Consider the following 20,088-nt stretch of genomic DNA (forward strand, 5'->3'; position numbering starts at 1 on the left):
CATAATTTGGTACTTTTTTAAATATATGACATAGTTTGGTGACATAAAATGGTTCCGAATTTGAGATTGAGGGTCGGAGTAGGAATATATGATTTTGAGAGTAGTATGAATATTTTGACTTAAGATTGAGTTTGAAAAAAGTTTTGGAAAATGTTTTCCTAACTTTTCGAAGGAAAGTCATTTTTCTTAAATTTGAGGAAAATAAATTGATTTGAAAAATATTTTTTAAATCCTTTAAGTCAACCAAACATGAGAAAATTGAAAAATATTTTTCAGAAAATGTTTTCCTTCATACCAAACAGTCTCCCTCACTATCCTTAATCGAAATCTTAACTCCATAATACATATCCTTAATCGCCCTAATGTGTTCTATGTATACATCTCTAGCACCTGAATCTCATTAAAGTCTCCTTCAAAACTTTGTGATATGCATTATCTATATACAACTCAATAATGCGAAAAATCTTATCCCAATATATACAATTTAATTTTTTTTTATAAATAAGCAAATTTAAAAATTCTACCAAATAAAATCACCACAAATTAACTTATTCAATATTTATAATATTTGATTTTTAAATAAATCATGTTTTCTTTTATATTTAATTTTTCATTCATTTTTAATTACTATCACGTTTCGCTAAATTAATAAGCACTCTAGTACATATTTAGGAGTACTTTCTTCCTTTATTTTTTTACTCGGTCACATTATCAATTGTACTTGGGAAGTGAAAATTCGGCAACGCGGAGATATACAGGCAAATAATTGGGGCTTCGATTCTTTTAAATACTACACCCAAATCCCCAATAGGGGACTTAGCAGCATTCCCTCCATCCCCTTTCTCTCCTCCGCCGTTCTCCTCCGCACTAATTTTCAAAAACAGTAACAGGAAATCTCGACGACAATCTAGGGTTTTCAGGATCAATTTTTCACTCCTCACTGTATGAACTTTCCGATTTTGATTCACCCAGATGAGTATTGAGCCATTCAATAGGTAAAATTTCTCATTATAAATCAGTTGTTGATCCTCGTTTTAAACTTTAGTTACGCAGGTTAATTGTGACTTGATGTTTTCGACTTCATGTTATTTGGATAGGTTGGTGAAACTTGCGGCAAGAGCTTTCTATGATGACATTACGACTAAAGGCGATAATCAGCCTAAGTCTGGTAGAAGTGACAATCGAGGAATTGCAGTTGTGATTCTAGATGCACTCACAAGGTTTTCATCTTACTGTTTTGATTGAAATTTCGGTGTGATTTGGCCTATCATAGGAAGATTATCATTTTTGTTTAAGCGGAAATACCATGACTTTTTAATATGATGATCGTTATGTCTGGGCTAGCAAGAAGTGGTACAGGCAACTCTGTTCACTAATGGCAGGCTAGATAGGAAGAAATTGCCTTGTGTTTTTTTTTTTCCTCTGTTTGAATTTGAATCTCATACCTCATGGCTTTCAACCTAGAAAATTTAATGCGTGTAGTAAAAATCATCAATTTCAGGCGGCAATGGGTGAGGGAAGAAGATTTGGCGAAGGACTTGAAGTTGCACACGAAGCAACTACGCCGTACCTTGCGGTTCTTTGAAGAAGAAAAACTCATCACACGGGACCATAGGAAAGAGGTTGGTGTTTAATGCTCTATTACCATAAAGATGATTTGTATTTTACTCCCCTAGACACAAACTCCCACTGCCATTTTCCCTTTACCTATGATTTAATTGTTGGAAGATTTAGCCCTTCTGCTAACTTTAAGTTTTCTTCATGGCTTAGTTTCAACAGTGATATGTCTGAAGCAACACTGTTTGTTTCCTTAACTTAGCAATTGGATCCCTTTTACATACCCTCCTCCTCTGCCAAAGGTTGATTGGTGAGAAGTGGGTGATTCTATTGCATATTCGGCTGTTATTATTACGGACTACTAGCATCAGATTTATCCTGCAATTTCTGTGCAAAATAATCTTTCATTCGTTCTTTAACAATCTTCTATTACAGGGAGCAAAGGGTGCAAAAGTGTACAATGCTGCAGTTGCTGCTACTGTTGATGGAATGCAGAATGGGAAAGAAGGAGATGACAAAATAAAGATGCATACTCATTCTTATTGCTGCCTGGACTATGCACAGGTTCCCATTCCAAATCTCTGATTTACCTACTTCGTGTAGAATTAATGAAGTATTCTGATACTTCTAGTCATAGTATTTCCAGTCTTGACTGATAGACAAACGACCAAGAGACACGAGAGACTAAGTAATCTATAGTAACTACACTTTTGCTTATTATGGTACTAGTACAAGCATGATTGTTGAATAGGAATAACTTCTGATGCATCTTGGATGTCATTGATATTTAACTATATTGGTACTTCCATGAAAGTTAAAGATTCGAGGGGCATTTCAAATTCTGCAGATATATGATGTCGTGAGGTACAGATTGCACCGAATGAAGAAAAAGTTAAGAGATGAGCTGGATAACAAAAACACAGTGCAGGAATATATATGTCCCAACTGTGGGAAAAGGTTCTATCTTCAATCTGCTGAGTTGTGGCTTTTTGATAGGTATGCGTCGCATGACAAACTCAGGATTTCCCTTAAATATGCGAATTCAGATATACTGCATTGGATGCATTGCGGCTGATCTCTCCGGAGGATGAGTACTTCCATTGCGAAAGTTGCAATGGGGAACTAGTGGCAGAGAGCGACAAGCTAGCTTCTCAAGGCAATGCAGACGGGGATGACAATGATAGGAGACGGCGTCGTGAAAAGTTGGAAGACATGCTTCATAGGGTGGAGGTTTGTCTTTTTTCTGTGTTATGTTTTAGGGTGTTCTATTTTTGTTATTTCTTGTTGGAGGTTGATATATAAGGTGCTTTGCACAATATATTGTGTTTTCAATTACATTCACTCATTTGGTCATGTAATACTGGTGGCTATTGGGTGGGGTGGGGTGTGTGTGCGGGGGGGGGGGGGGTTGTTTTTGTGTTCAACAACAACAACAACAAACCCAGTGTATTCCCACACAGTGGGGTCTGGGGAGGGTAAAATGTACGCAGTTTATATCACTACCTCCGGAGAGGTAGCAAGGCTGTTTCCGATATGGTAAATAAAGCAAGAGCGGGCCCGCAGCTACGATGAAATCTATAATGCAGTGGTTTTTAAAGCGTTTTATTGCTTCAAGTCCTTGGGTAACTACACACACAAAAAAAGAAGAAGAAGTCAGTGAACTGTTTTAGCATAATCCATATAGCGAAAATGGCTAAAATGACACCTATACTATGGCTAGATTTGCAGTAACATACTCATACTTCTTGGGGGTCCTGTGACCCCCTGGATTTTAAAGCATTTCTTTGACATTTATCAGGTGAGCTGAATAACAAACCCAAACTCTGTTATTTCGTCTGTACACACACGCTGATCAAAGCATTGTTATCTGGTATTTGTTTTATTTTTAGTTTGTTAATAACATGGCAGTTTTCCATATTTGGAAACTCTTTAACTTAAAACTTCCAATTCTACTGCATGTCAGTTCTTTTATAGTTTGTTAATAACATGCCTAGTGTCATGGCATGTTTGAAATGTACTTTTGCTTTACCAAAACATTTTTAGTGTACGGTTGGCATCTGTCAAACGTTTTTCTTTCTTAAAGCCGTGGTGCTCCTATGAGATACCTATTTGTGCAGAAAACTGAGTCAACTTGTAAAGCACCATATTGTTGTGTAGGCTTGATGAAAGATTTGTGGAACCAGAAAGATAGTAAGAGAATAAAAAGATTCCAGCTATGTTTAATTTACTTAATACACTCCCAAATGTCAGCACAGCTGCTGTAGTTTCGCTTGGATAACTACGTGGTGTATTCACGGGAGGGAAGCGTGCTTTGCCATCTAGCCCGCAATAATGAAGAGAACTAGAGAGCCAATGAAACTTAATTTGCCGTTTTTCTTTAATGAATTAGTGGAGTGCTGCATAATCTATCCGTTGGTTGTTTAAGGATGTTCATAGGAGTTTCGTTGAAAGAAGTAATGTTCAACTGAACCGTATGAAGAGAGAGAGATAGGAGAACTTCTGATGAATTAGAGGATGATTTTGTAGAATTGAGGAATAGCTTCTACCCCTTATCTCTTTAGGTGCACCGATGAGATCCCTAGAAGCATAGAAGATTGGGTGTTGTAAGATTGACTTGACCAACACCCGTAGTTGCCTTGGATTTCAGGTAACCTTCATGCCTAAATTTTAATATGATCATACTTCTTAATTCTAAAGGAGAGAAGGGTGTTTTCTGCCCTTTTCTAAGTATATAATCTGATTACTTTACTTGATCAAAAAGTATATAATCTGATTACTTGATAAAAGAGGATGTTGAAGTTCTGTTTTCATTTTGTTTGAAGTGGAGGAGTCTCTCTCTCTGCCAATTTGCAAGCTCCTCTACAATTTTTCTTTTAGCCTGAAGGAATTCGATTGCATCATTCAGTTTCAATAGAACATGATTTTTCTGGTAGCTTTGAAAGAATTTCTACAACTTGTTTTGGCTGAATTTTGTAAGGAGAGACTGGGTTTTTTCGCCCAGTTTGATATTGTTTGGCTTCATTTACATGAGTTTCTTAAGGAGAGATCGGGTCTTGCCATCCTGTTTGGCTTCATTTTCATCATTTATCGCATGAAAAGAGATTTTCTACTATGAATCAATCAACCACTCCTCAATCCGTAAACTATGGGACAATCCTATTCGCCTTCATTTTAGTATTATTACTTTTCTTAGATTAATTATTTTCCTTTTGGATGAACTATAGCCCCTCGTTGTTTTGATCTTTATAACAATTGTTGAATTATTAAGAGCTGCATCCTCCTTTCCTTTTTCTCTAATAGTGGTCCCTGGATCACTGAGCAGTTTGACTTGTTTTTACTATCTCTTTCCTGTACACGTGGTTGGTTACTGATAACTAAAAGATCTGTAGGCACAACTCAAACCATTGATGGATCAACTTGCCAGAGTAAAAGATTTACCTGCTCCCGAGTTTGGAAGCCTTCAAGCATGGGAAGTGCATGCCAACGCTGTTGCCCGAGGTGCACATGGAGATAATGCAAACGACTCAAAGTCAGGACAAGGGCTTGGGTTTGGTGGAACACCTATGCCGTTTGTCGGGGAGACAAAGGTATTGTTTTTAGAGGCTTAACTTTAAAGCTCATCATTATGTGTTGTTTCTAGTTGCTTCTAATGCTTCTTGGAAATGCAGTGCGATGATTTTGGTGTATATTCATGCTCATGCATCATAGTTATGACTTCTGCACGCACGTGAATTTTTCCAAAAACTCCAAATCTGAACTGGATTTTAATGCACTAGCCATACAGTGAGGTCGCCCAGCTAAGCTTTTGCTCCGTATTAGGTAGTCTTCTGATCAAATCTTGAAAATAGCTATTTTAACCCCCTCCTTAGTGTGCCTATGAACATCTTGGTTGTTTGTTTATACTATATATAAACTTCTGTTTCTTTTCTCACAAATAACCTGAGTCTCTGTTTTTGAGTTTATCCTATAGCAACTTTTTTGCCTCAATGATACAGTATGTAGCAATTGCTCTGAATGCTTTCAATAAAATATCAGTATTTCCTTGTGAATTTGATGGAGAAAATACTGTGCAAGTTATGTAGGATGTTGGTTGAGTGAAATACACCCTGAAACTATGGTGTGTATGAATTTAAACCACCTGTTGCTGTTGATTGCAGGTTGAAGTTGCTTTCTCTGGTCTTGAAGAAAAAGGAGATATCAAATCTGAGGTTTCAGCTACACCAATGAAAGTTTTGCCTCCATGGATGATAAAGGAGGGAATGAATCTTACAATGGAGCAGCGTGGAGAGGTCAAGCAAGAGTCAAATATGGAGGGTACTTCTGCTGCAGCAGGATCATCTGACGACAAGAAGTCCATAGAAACTGAGGATGTGAAAAATATACAGGTTAAGCTCATTGCCTTTTGTGTGGTTCATTGCTTCTTCCTGCCCTTCTCTTTTGCATGGTTACTATATATTGATGCTTTAATGTTTTCCTTTTTTTTTTTGGTAGGATGAATATGTTAAGGCATATTACGAGGCTATATTCAAGCGGCAAAGAGAGCAAGAAGAAGCTGCCAAAATGTTACCGGGAACATCAACAACAGATGGAGTTTCTAACACCTCATCTGAGCGCCAAATTGGCATGAAATCCAAACGCGAAGAGGAGGATGAAGGAGAGGATATCGAATGGGAGGAGGCCCCTGCCCCATCTGCAGGTAATTTTTGTATTGTTTATATACTTCAATCTCTTAAGTAGTTGAGGGTAGGAGGACTGTTCAAAGAAGTTGGTAATGGAGGTGCTAATAATTGAATTCATTTGCTTGCTACATTATGAGGTTCAGCTCCTTACCTTATCCATTTATGGGAGTTGCTGGTGTACTGGGCGCTGATTTGCTGTGCGCCATTCATTGTGCTACTGTAAAAAAGACTATATTGTGCAATCCTTTCTTTGAGTCTTCATAAAATGGAGAGAGACCTCAAATGGAACAAATGAATTAAAATGATATACTTTGTGCATCAGAATCCTGTGGGGTTTAGCTTCTTGTAGTGTTGGCCTTTTATTTTTGGTTTCCCATGAATTCCGAAGTTTCCTCCACTAAGTTTACTTTTACATCGAGGACAACACTTCTCCTAATTGTTAAATATTATTCGGAAGAACTATCACTCAAAACATTCAGAAAATAGTCCCCAGGGCTTTGGTTCAATGGTAAGGGTGCAACCAGGATGTTTGGATTGGGGGTACGTCATGAGTTCGAATTCTGCCACTAACACAAAGTGTGATATTTAAGAGAAGCGCAGTATAGGTGTTGGCCTATATTCCCCCCAGTTTTGAATCTATGGGCCCACTGAGGTTGGGTCAGCGAACACAAGAAAATTTTTTGGTTATCAAAGTATCTTTAAAACTAAAAGAACATTAATAAAATTAAAGAAACTGTAACTTATCGAAGTATGCTAACAACTCTTATTGTCTTCCACAAATTAATCTGAAAGGGCTTAGCCACATATGCGCCACGCCTATAGCTCTGAACAATATAGTTATACACTCATTATCATAGAGATGCCAAGAAAGTGATCACATACGTAATTCTCTGTCCTGTTCGAATGAAAACATCTAGTCTATGAAAGCTGAGACTGAAATGCAGGGTCAAAACTTTCAAAGGGTGAATGACATTAGCCATGCGGGAATCTATACAAGAGAGGAGAGATGGATAATTCTGTTTTAGGACGCTCTAGGTTCCAGAGTTACTCAAGCCTCGACTTTCTAGAATATAGTGGTCTTTGGAAGTCTAGTTACTCAATAACAGAAGTCGATTGCAAACGGCATGAAAGTTCTGCGGAGTTTATAGAAATTGGGCCTGTAAACTGATCAACTACTTTTGTTTATCTGTTCCAGTAATTAATGTAAGAAGATATGTTTTAGGTCAAGGGAGATAGGTTTCCTCCTTTACCAACTACAAGCAAACGATAGACATGTGTTCCTTTTTTTTTTTTAAAATGTGAAGTGGTATTAATAAAGGCATCAAGAAGATGCAAAAAATTACAAGATGTGGCATTGGAGCTTACAAAAGATTTCGGCTGACTGTACAAACTATCTAAGCTAGAACAACGACTGAGCTAATAAAGTCCTGAAATTGTTCTGCATCAACAGCACGAACTAAACAAATTTTGACAATAGACCTTACTTTGAAAGTACGTAAACAAGTTGACCCATCAAAACATCTCCTATTCCTTTCTAACCAGAGACACAAAAAATACAAGCAAGAGATCATGATCCAGATCTTCTTGATGGCTTTGTCAACTCTCCTAAGCATCCGTAGCTGAGAGGGGTGTGGTCCATTTAAGATCGAAGAGACAAAAAACATGTTCCATATTTCTGAGTCCACTTCACTTTGTAGGAGATTTCTGGTTCCACCTCTTTTTGCACATATAGCATCTGTTTAGGAATTGGATTTTCCTTTTACTCAGGTTGTCTCGAGTAAGAGACTCCTGTCTCTTATAGAGCTGTCCAAGTAAAGCGTACTACCTTAAGAGGCAGCTTGGTCCTCCAAAGGAGCTTCCATGGCCAGTTATCTTTGAGGTTTCTAGAGCATAGCTGATGGTGCCCTTAACTGTATAGATTCCCTATGTTGGTTGGACTCGTCAAAAATGTCAGCGGGTGCAAGTTGGATTCGCTAGAAGTAGTGTATTTTTGAAGAATCCTACACGGGTGCTGTATCGAAAATGAAGAGTCCGTGCAACTTAGTAGATTCCTTCTTTGTCGTATCCCCGTTTAGGCTTGTCAGCCGCCTGTGGTTTTATGTGACAATGCTGGAGTCTTGCAAGCTCTAGCATATTATTCACACCCTGATCACACATATTTCTTCTGAATGTCAGGTCCCAGTTGGCCCCTTCTCTATTTGCAACAATAACAAAGTTAGTCTATTCTGAACAAATCCTGGAAATCTTCCTGAAGAATGGTATTTTCCAATCCATTTATCTGTCAATGAACCATTACCCACTTCAAAGTGAGCATGCCGATCAAAGGTGTCCCACAACTTCTTAGTACCCTTCCGTAGTCCCACTCCATGAGGGAGAGTGTCTGTCTGGCAAAACTATGTTGCCCGGACTCTTCAAAAATGTCATGGGTGCGTGTCGGATCCTTCAAAAGTAGTCAATTTTGGAGGATTCGTGATACAAAATCAACCAACAGATGGCACAAAACAGCCCACAACACGACACAAAACAGTCCACTCACGAGATGACCAAACAACACTAAAAACGGAAACAAAAAGACAAGCACAAACACACGATTTACAATATATTAAAAGGATAGATAGATAGACAAATGACGGTATAAATCCTAAGAACCCTAAGATATATCAAATCTAAGGGCCCTTAACACCTACACACGACAATCACCTAACTCCTACGTAGACACGAGAGGGATGTTACCTCCTCTAGCACCAACGTTTCAAGCCAAGTTGCAACTCAAGTGATTCCACACTTGAATTAGCCTTCATTTCGGTTTTGTGGCTTTTTCAAGCCCTACTACTAAGGTGTTACACTCTCAAAGAGAGAACTTTCAATGTTTCAAATATTCATCATTCATAAACTAATAATGATAATAAGACTAAAGGAGCCTATTTATAACCTATTTATAACCTATTACAACATTAAGTGTCCAAAATGCCCTTAATGAGGGTGGGGCGGCCATGGAGTGTAATTTTGACATGTGAAATCCCTAAAACACCTTTAATGAAGGTGCTCTTCAATGCTCCAAGGCTGTGGCTCTTCAAGCAGCCCCCAAGCCACTTTCCACACACGGCTTTGCCTTATGGAATGCTCAAAATGGCTCTCCATGCATGCTCTCTTCCCCTCAATGTGACCACCATCGGATTCTTCATGAGTTGGCCTCGCATGATGTCATCGAAGGCTATAATGGCCATTTGACTCGTATCAATCTGACACGGGTGCGGCAACATTTTTGGAGAGTCCGAGCAACTTAGCTGGCTAATGTTGTGTTCGTTTCTTGTTCTAACCATGTTATGTCCTTGTGTGGTTCATCAAATTTGATGATAGAATACCAATCATCAAATTAGAGTAACTAAAAGCAGAAACTTGAAATTCGTTCTCTTTCCATATGAAATTTTAGTGGGGTCATGCGTGAGGGAGTGATAGTGGGTTGTCTGGTGCTTTTCTGGTGTTTTTCAGGTCTATGTTATGACACGTGTAGTGCTATGAGATAACAATCATCAAGTGGAGTAACTAAAAGCAGAAACTTGGAATTCCTTCTCTTTCCATATGAAATTTTCGCTGGGGTCAAGCGTGAGGGAGTGACAATGGGTGGTCTGGTGTTTTTCAAGTGTTCTTTATGTAGCGCTATGAGTGGCACGTGTCATGCACTTCCTAGGAAGTAGTAGTCTGAGACTATTAAGTGTGACAGTAGATACACTTTGGACAAGGATTAGGTGTAATGATTTTCCCACGAAGTGCAGGTGCATAGGTGGAACTTTGCGACCAGTTAGAGATGATTTTCGAACTTCTTTTAGTTATGATGTTATAGTTTTGTTCTGCCTGCTTGTATAGAGTTCTACATGTGATGATTGCTGTCAAATTTTGTGCTCTCCCAATTTCCTTAGTTTCTGATTCTCCTTTCCTTTCTCTCTCGAGTCCTGCCTCTTCATTTTCGCTTTCAATTCATAGGTCGTGTTTATTTGTTTAGTTTCGAAGTTCAACTTTCAGGTTAACATTGGGTATGTTTCAGGTAGTAATACAACTGGAGCTCTCAAGGTAGACTTGAATGTTCAAGCAAATGCTTCAGAAGACGAGAACGACGAAGAAGATGACATAGACTGGGAAGAAGGTTGACGGTCATATTAATTTTTTAGCCGCAAAAAAAAATAAAAAATATGCAGACTCAGGGTAGTTCAATGAAGAGAGGATCATTGTCATCCGGACATGGGGATCGTTTGGTTAAAAGAAACTATGTAGGAATTGTAATACAAGGACTAAAAACACATTATTTTTATCGTGCGTTTTCTTTTTGCACTTGAAATGGGATATGCAGGGTAAAATTTAAAATCTGGGTTTATTTTTTAAACTTAATTGAATTTAAAGTGTGTTGATGATGGATTTGAGGAAAAGATGGAAGGGATGTTTTTGTCTTTCGGTGTTTTAACTTTTGTATTGTTATTCCATATAATATCAGGTATAAGTTAAATTAGATGTTGTATTTGTGGCTGCTATTGCGTACACTTTTAGGCGTTAGCAATGTAATTCTCACTTTGCGTACACTTTTTGGCGTTAGCAATGTAATACTCACTTTGAGGTACATAAAAAATCTCCCATAACTCTGTATCTACCTTGTTTCCCACTTAACCTCGAGCATGACTTGAACTCTCAACCTACTGATTGAAGGTGAAAGTGTGTTCTCTTTCAACAATTTTGCAAATGGGGTCGTTGTTTTGATTGGAGGCTAGAGAAATACAGCAAGAAAGCATTAAACAGACAAGTCTCCCATAGCAGAGTCTGTGCGCCTTTGTTATTAAGTACTTTCATAAGGTAGTGTAATAAAGAGGGTAAACGAGACACTAAAGAACCTTAAAAAAAATAAAGAATTATGGTTAACTCTGATATCTATCAAAGCTTAAATCCTAAACCTCATCACATAACTATGCCTGTGCTTGAAATTATCCCAGCACAGACGATAAAAGGAAAGGATCCCAAGTTGCATTTTCACCAGCACCCCATAGCCCAGTTTCAAACTGCAGCAACTGTTGTTCAATTGGAACTGAAGCTGTTTGTGTTAATCCATTCATATGGGGCATCATCATTGGCCCATTTAAAACATCAGCTTCCCCAAATGTTGACAAATTAACCGTTGGTTCACTAACTGAAACTGGCCATGTACAAGCAGTAGTACTATTACCACCACCAAAAATGTCAGTGTTGGTGTAATTATTTGTAGTACTAAATGAGACCTCATTGTGGCCTCGACTCATCTGTGGTTCTTCCCAAGGCAATCGTCCTTGCTCGTTAACCCACATTATCGCTGAATTTGTCCCTCTGTCCCACTGGTTATTTTGACACTGTGATGATGAGATCACGGGCTGACAATCGTTCCTCATGAGGCTTATGTAATCAAGGTTGTGATTGCCGCTGAACAAGTTTTCAGAATAGTTCTTACCTTGTCCAATACTATTTACATGTGTAGTATGACCGCGTTTACGTAATTTCTCAGCTTGTCCTGTTTGTGAGGCTGTTTTCTTGATTTCAAGTATGGGAACAGATGGTTTAGTTTTGGATACTAATTGGCAATTGGTGTTAGAGGCATAAGCTTGAATGAAAGATCTTGAGTTCTTGCTGTTAAAGAGTTTAGCTTTAAGTGCACCAACAAGTCCATTTTCAGGCTCATCTGTTCTGCAGGCTTCTTCAAAGTTAAAAGGCTCAGAATTTTCAAGAATACTACTACCTTGGTGAGGATCAGACGCGGGTAGTTCAAAATTAGTACGGGCATTAGCCCCTCTAAGCGTGCGAGCAGCTTGATCATAAGCCCTTGCAGCATCCTCAGCAGTGTCAAAAGTCCCAAGCCATAACCTCACCTTTTGTAAAGAATCTTTAATCTCTGCAACCCATCTTCCTGATGGCCTTTGTCGAACGCCAACGAATCTTGGATGCCCTCTTGATGATGGTTTTCTTCTGGCTCTAATGCCATCACTTGGCTGAGGTGCTGGTTGCTTCATTCTTGAATTTTGTTGGTTGAAATTGGAATCAAAAGTTATTAGTAAGGTGGCTGTCTCTAAGCTTGGTGTCTTGAACTGGAGAAGGTATAAAATGGGAAGGAATCTGTGAACTGTCACAAATGGACTAGAGGAAAATTACAAAAAAAAAAAAAAAACTATAAATCCATTGTATATAAATTGCATAATGAAACTTCATTGGTGCAGGCTGTGTTGATTATATCGAATGTTAATCATAAAATATGAACAAATTATGGCGAGACATAGATGATTGTATATAGTTGTACTATGTGTTAATGCAGAAGCTTCCAAATGTAGACGTTGTTTTCAGAATGATGTGATTAATATTAATTTGGATGAATACATTCTGTTTCCCCTTGTATGCATTCAATGCAACAAACAGCAAGTCACTAGGAAACACCAATTTCTTTTAGATTTCTGATGCAATCAAAGACCAAATCAATTCTAACTTAGAAGTTGAGCAATCTGAATAAGTATTTAGGATGTAATGACAAGATAAAATATCAGTAGAGTACGTTAATTTAAGTCAAGGTCCTGTAATAATGTACTGAATTTAATTAATGGAACATTAAGAAACACGACATGTAATGGTTGCGTCAGAATTTTCATTAAGGGAGGCAAGATATAGAGAAGTGAATACGTGAAGAAACTAAAAGGAAGTTATAATAACCTAAAGGAAATTAATAATAACCTATCTACACAGCATAATTGACACCCTTGGACAAGAGAGGCTCCGCGGCTGCTGTCATGAATGAAGTGTTCATAGGTTTGTTTCTTGATTCATCAATATTCAGAAGGTTTTGGGAAGAGAAGGATAAATTTAAGTATCGAGGATTGGACCAGAAAACTCACACAATAGCTTAATATCTTTGTAGTAAGGGTATCATTTGAGACCGCTTTTAATTTAAGTAGATACATATGTTAAGTTTATTGCATAATGCAACTTAAAATTGTGACAATAGACCGAGAATTTTCACTCAATTATCTTGCTTACGCGACTGAGTTTTTACTGAGAAAAAGATCGATAAAAAAAACAGAACTCCGAAATGTCCGAATTTCACCTAGTAGTTTCAAATGACTAGTAGTTGTATAAGTTGCAAGAAATTAAACCACATAAATCCAAGTTTATGGAGAATGTAATCGATGTTTTTTTTGAGAAAAAATTGTAACATGGGTCGATGAAATTAAGGTAAAGCAGACAAGAGTTATTGCATTATTGCAGTATATAAATAAAGCATTCAAAATTCAAAGTTGAATGGCATTTGCCACTTCCGAAAGAAAAGGGGCAACAAAGCTAAGCTCAGCCGCTGAAGTCTCTTGTCTTCACCTGCTCCTAATACTGTTTTTGCAGAAAAATACACACACATATGTATATATATATGTCCCTATGAAGCCTAAGACTAGGACTGTTTTCGAAGCAGAGTTGCAAGAAAAAGAAATATGATAGCAAAATAACAAGCCACAAAACGAAGAATAAGAAATTACACTATGTTGAAATAATTAACATTGGCTTACATAAGCAAAGTAACACCTCATATCAAGTCATATATGGTAATCGAAAAATAAAGTGAGAACTTGTTATAACAAGATAAATTATATTATTAATGTAAAAATTCACCAAGACTATCGATGATCATTATTGATAACATGTAAATACTATGAAGGTGTTCAAAAGCGAATTCCGGTACGTTTCAATAGCTAATACGTAGCTTAAGAAAAGAATTTTTAAAAATATTTATGATCTTAAATATGTCTTAAATTTTTATAATTATAAGAGTTTAAAATTTGAAATCTTTAAGCATATCATTAAGAGTAAGTTGATTATCAATTGGGGACGTGCCATTATGAGGACCTGAAAAAGCGCAAAATCCAATTTTCTATTCTTTCCTATGTTTTATTTTCTCGTCTTATTTCAATAAGATTTAATTATAAAATCCATAAAACATACTAGTATTTAATAAAATGCAAATAAATATAGGTATTTCTGGATCAAAAGTGCTTTTAACATAACTCGACTACAGCACGCCCACCAAAGTCCAAAAATTGAATTTAACTTCCTTTCATTGTACTGCATGAAAGTTGAAATACCTAACCTTTGACTATATAGTAATTTTTGGGGAGATAAATAGGGATCTTGCACTAAGAAATTCCATTTAATAAACTATTTATATTAGTACAAAATAATTTGAAAAGTGCTCAGCTTCCTTTTCTTTTCTTTTAAAAAATAAATAAATAAGACTTGACACTTTACGTAACAATTACTCCATTCATTTACTTTTATTTATTTCCGCTTCTTAATTAAGAAACAATAATAGGAAAAGATTTGCAGAACTAGCAATTAAGTTGAGATAAAAATAAAATTATATTTTTAGTATCACCGATAAATAAAAGTGAGCGGAGTAATTAGTAACATAGATGATAGAAATGTGAGGCTCATTGACCTGGACCTCCCTCTTTAAGAAGTTAGGAGAATCCAATGGACCTCACTTCTAATTGAATTTTTTTTATCAGAGAATGTCCTCTCTTTAATGGTAACTGATAAGGTTGATATTGTTAATTTTTTTGCATATCTTTGACCAAAATATTTTCCTTTCTGTAATGATTTTTGTTGACTCTGTAAAAAGAAATTTCACATGAATATTTAAAATAAATGAATTCCACTAAATTAACATTAAAAATAAATGAACCAATCTCGAATTTCACAAGTAAATCAATTTGTCTTTTCTTCTTCTTGTTAATGACCATGAACAAAAGAAAATTAGATGATATCAATTTGGACGGTAGAAAAATGACTAAAAATCAGTAGTAGTAGTTTCAACTAGATTTTTCTTTCTTCCAATAAATAAATAAATAAATAAATAAATATCAATTACAATAAAGAGCAAAAATGAAAAGGAAGTCCAATAATATTTCCTTAAATATTAATTCATTTTATGATGAGCTTAAATAAATTCCGTAATAAATTCTCGTGATCCGATCCTCCTCTGAACCTGTACATATTAGAAACTTTAGTCCATTGATCTGCCATTAAATAAATTGTGAGTTGAATTATATATAACGTTGTGTAAGCTTCAATAAGGAATTATTCAATGGCTCTTTCTTGTATTGTCTGCTACGTATTCATCTTTCACAAGAAAAAAAACCATGCAAATCAAAAATCATGATGTGCAATGGGCTTCTTGATGGCTATTCTTGATATAGTAATTTCGAACCATGCCACTTTAGGTTACGTACACTTTCATTACTTAACATTTGTAGTATCATTTTACTGAAATAACAAAGTCATGATATTCTTCTAACTTCTAAGACTTCATGTTACATTTATTGTTAGTATGAAAAAAGAATTTCCCTACAAGATCATATTTTTTTCAAAAAAACGTAGTTAGATATAGTTGCTGACTTGATTATGAAAAGGAGTTAAAAGTAACTTGAGAATTAGAAATGACGTAACTATTAGCAAGGTTGATATAGCATTAGAGTTATTATACATTTATCGATATGACCTGATCCAGTATTAAATTTAGCTCAAGCTTTATATATGTATTGATAAATTATCGAAATATATAAGTATAAATGAATGATTTTTTAACACAATAAGTCGAATAGGTTGTAAAATTTCAAGCTCAAATTAATTACATGGTTCGGTTCTTGAATCTATCTATAATATAAGCTAAATCCTTTTTTAATTTTGTCTTTCCCATGGAAAAAATTATTGGAGTTTCGCATTGGTGGGTTAAAGGGTCATTGATCTCTTTATATAGTTTTGGGCAATCTGCCCTTCAAGAGTTAACTTTTGAGTTGGGTTAGGTCCAATTTTTTTTTTTTTTTTTTTTTTAATCATGGCATCAGAGTCACTCACTCAATTCATCATCTCCGATGTTGGAGCCCCGATCTTATATTGTCCACGTTCCACATATCTACTATTGATGTGAGGGATGGAGTCCCACGTTGGTGGGTTAAAGAATCTTTGATCTCCTTGTTTCAAAGTCTAATGTGTGGGGAGGGGCATATGCATTTTCAATTAAAATGTAAGTACTCCATATAATAGAAGGTTTGACTAAGGGAACTTTAATGGCCACGTACGTACTCTAACGTGAACGCAAAGCAAGTTTTTATTGGAGAAAAAATAATAAGGAAATAAAATGTCGACAAACTTTGCTTCCCCCTCCGCATTATTTGGACCTTCATTTCTCCCTCTGTATCCTTAAATAAAAGTGTAGTTATTATAAGCTAAGAACAAAATTAGCTAGAGATGTTGGCTTTTGATGAAGCCTATTAGTATTAGTTATTATAGGTGAGTCTCATGGAAGCAAAAACATTGCTCCCATATCTGTCAATCTTCAATTTCTAAAATTCCCCCATACTAATACTACTACTACTATATACGGCCTTATGCTTTTTTGATCTCCATGCCTGATCACTTTTCTCTTCCTTCTTTTATTAGTTCTAATTCCCTATTATTACTACTACTACTATTATGGCAGCCCTTATAAAGAATGTTACTATCATCAAATCTCCATTCACTATTATTCTTTCTATAGCTCTCATCTTATTATGCTTCTTCCATACATGGTGCAACTTCATCTCCATTAATAATCACAGCAACAACTTCCGCCATCATCGCGCGAATTTGGACAACAGGAGAGAGTTGATTGCTTCCCAATTCGACTTCACGCCATTTATGAAACGCCACCACCACCGGAAACACCTCTCTCCGCCACCTGAGAGTACGGAGATCGACCCGATATACGGTGTTGAGAAACGCCTTGTTCCAACCGGACCAAATCCGCTTCATCATTGAGGTTCTATTGATCATAGTTATTAATTACTTAGCACTATATCATATTATTGTTATTATTATTACATTTTGTAAGCTGTTGATGATATTTTTGTATCATATGAGGAAAGTTCAATATTCACAGAGCCATCTGATCATATATTTCTGTTTAATTTTATCTTAAAATTAATTGATTTATTTCATAGTTTTCTTAAACATTGATATTCACAGAGCCAGACTTTCATGTGGATGCTAGTCTAATCTAAGCTAGCTGTTTTGCATCTTCTATAAGCTCTGAAATCGTTAACACTAATCATTTTATACTAAAATATATAGTAAAAAGTTGGATCATGGAAAAGTGATATAATTATATTATTGTCATGGGGATGATCAGATTCAGCAAAAAGAAAACTAGTCTACTTGTGACGGCACGGCATGTAGGGTGGGGTGGTTTATGGTGGGTGGGGGGTTGGGGTTGGGGGTAGGCATGGGAAGAAGAGATCAGAAATGATGCCACCACAATTGGTATAATCTGTCATTATATTATTATTATTATTATTATTGTTATTGTGTGGGGTATAGTTGGCGAAGTTAATCTGATTTTCTTTCACAAAAAATTATATTATTTGTATAGTTGATGGATTTCACTGATCCTCTTTTATGAAAAATTGTATTGTTTATATACTCTAATTTTTTTTTTTTTTGTCTATATTCGATGATAGACGCTGAACCATCTTTAAGTTATTTATGCATTATTTTAATGCAAAAACTTTTAAACTTCGTATTTTGAATTCAGCTAGTGAAATTCTTGACTCAACTGCTGAGGGATTTGATGGGAACCTTGAAATTAATAAATACAGATATATATAACCAAAGACATGCTTAGAAAATGTGGTTGACTTTGTGACACTTCTAACTCCATTTGTTACTTTTTAAATTTGATTTTGTAAATTAATAATCTTAGAGTACTCCTCCTTTTCGCTTTCATTTATTTTTAAAAATGTTTTTTTCCCCTTTAATTCATCTACTCTTTTGATTAGTTTATGATGAGATCATGCATAGTATTTGATTGCAAATATACACCAAATGATCCATGAAACATGCAACTGGTCTCAAGGTCACACGGTCTCATTTGATTTATTGGTTTGGTTTGTATGTACGTAAAGTTACATACTTTGTCTTTTAGTCATGGTTCAAACACCATTTATCAATATATTTAATTTTACCCTTTTAGATATTTAAAGATTGAGGTGTGTTTGGTATGACTGAAAAAAATGTATTTTCAATCTATATTACTCAATATTTTATCGAAACACCACCAGGTTTACTTAGTACTTTTTTTGTTTTATAGGCAGGGTCTGTGCAACGAGTTCGATGGGATTTGATTCCTTGTCTTGCTTATGAGATACTTCTGCTACACCAACTCAACCATTCTTGCGGGTTGACTTGCTCAGAAATTTCTTTTTTCACCCCAACTGAACACCCAAAAATATTTTTCAAATATAGGTCGTTTTTCCAACCAAAAAGAAATTTCCAAAATTACTTGTATCATATCAAAGACACCATATTCTAATGTAGTGGTTGACTGGTTGTATGAAGATGAATAATGTATGTGGGATGTGTAAGAGTAAAGTGGTTAATGGGTAAGTGGGCTAAAATTGTGACCTTGTCTAACTTTAAAAAATAAATTGTGGGCTATGGTACATGTTTTCAACATTCAACATGGTGGTTGTGAAAAATGTCTCATTGACTTGGAAATATGGAAATGACATTTTACACTTTTGGTAGCACTAGAGCCTCTTGGTAATGATATATACTCCATTGACTTGTTTGTAAACCATTAAATTAAAATTGTACCTCCATTGTTCAATGTTTATGGAGGACCACTCAGGTGTGTTAAATTGAAAAAAAATAAATTATTATTATTATTTTTAAAGAAAAGTTTGTCATTAGAGAAGATCCTATTTTGAGAGGATCTTATCCAAGAATAGTATATAGTATGTTATAATTTGCGTGGGTCCATAATGTATTGATTTTCAACTATAATACAATTATAATTGGACAGGCAATTATACTCTTTTGGTGTTGATGATTACATAAAAGAACAAGAAAATTATAAGGTTAATATTATATACACTAGCCCGTATGAAGCAATTAGCTACTAACTTTCTACGCTAATTCATGTTCTTCATAATCTCCTATTTAAGGTCATATCTTTATAAATTTGAGTTGCATTATATTCTGTCTAATTAATCGCCTCCTTCTAATACTATTTTGGACTACTGCTATCTCTTCTGAGTTCTGAAGCATCTATAGTCAACTATTTAGATCTCCACAACGAAATATTTCAATTTCCTCTTCAGATGCTCGAAACATTCAAATTAATGTCCATTCCTTTTATATTAGGAGAGTACACATTTTGTTAGTTTTTTTGTCTTGATTTTCTTATCAAAATTCTGTTTTACTTTTTCTTGTAAGGAAAATAAAAGTAACCATAAATACTTTTACTTTCTCGAGAGGAAAAAAATATAAAACTTTTTCATATTTGTCAAACCTCTTTCTTGGAGGAAAGGTTTTGGAATTTTATAAATAGAATATCCCCTTCTTATACCATAACATAATAGCATCCATAATGTAGTCTTTAAAGAATTTTATTTAGGGAGAGATTATGTTTTTTATTTAGTTTTTAATATGTAGGCCAATTGGCCAAATGATATTAATAATATGTTTTTAGTATTATGTTTTTCTTTGTCATCTAATTTATCGTCTCTATGGTTTGCAAATTTCTGCATGACCCCCTCTAGCATAAAAAGGAAAGGATATAGAAAACAAAAAGTAACTTAATGAAGGTAGTTAAAATAGAGGATGAGGAGAGATCAATTAATAACGAGACAATCAAATGAGTAAGAGGTCATAATTAAAGTTGAAGTGATTATCATTGAAGTGAAGAATGGGTAGTACTGTTGTGACTTGTGACTGGCATTTGTTGGAGTGGATGCCACCATGATCTAAATGAGCAACCATTTCTAATTTC

The 20,088-nt window shown here is 35.5% G+C and overlaps 1 protein-coding gene across 1 annotated transcript; it reads left to right on the forward strand.

Annotated features, from left to right (window-relative positions):
* The first annotated feature begins 687 nt into the window (after positions 1-687).
* LOC107862158 (general transcription factor IIE subunit 1) lies at positions 688-10,695 on the forward strand. The gene is made up of 10 exons (XM_016707634.2): positions 688-995; positions 1,098-1,220; positions 1,502-1,622; positions 1,993-2,121; positions 2,405-2,514; positions 2,604-2,787; positions 4,947-5,144; positions 5,715-5,942; positions 6,049-6,253; positions 10,282-10,695. Exons 1-10 carry the CDS (start codon positions 973-975, stop codon positions 10,383-10,385), a joined length of 1,425 nt encoding a protein of 474 aa, XP_016563120.1. The 5' UTR covers positions 688-972; the 3' UTR covers positions 10,386-10,695.
* Positions 10,696-20,088: the final 9,393 nt, after the last annotated feature.

The sequence above is a fragment of the Capsicum annuum genome, chromosome 3 (genome assembly GCF_002878395.1).
Source record: "Capsicum annuum cultivar UCD-10X-F1 chromosome 3, UCD10Xv1.1, whole genome shotgun sequence".
NCBI classification, from domain to species: Eukaryota; Viridiplantae; Streptophyta; class Magnoliopsida; order Solanales; family Solanaceae; genus Capsicum; species Capsicum annuum.

Coding starts and splice junctions, on each gene's coding strand:
- LOC107862158 (XM_016707634.2), top strand. CDS start 973: ATGAGTATTGAGCCATTCAATAG. Junction 2,515..2,603: donor TGTCCCAACTGTGGGAAAAG/GTTCTATCTTCA, acceptor ATGCGAATTCAG/ATATACTGCATTGGATGCAT. Junction 6,254..10,281: donor GGCCCCTGCCCCATCTGCAG/GTAATTTTTGTA, acceptor GGTATGTTTCAG/GTAGTAATACAACTGGAGCT.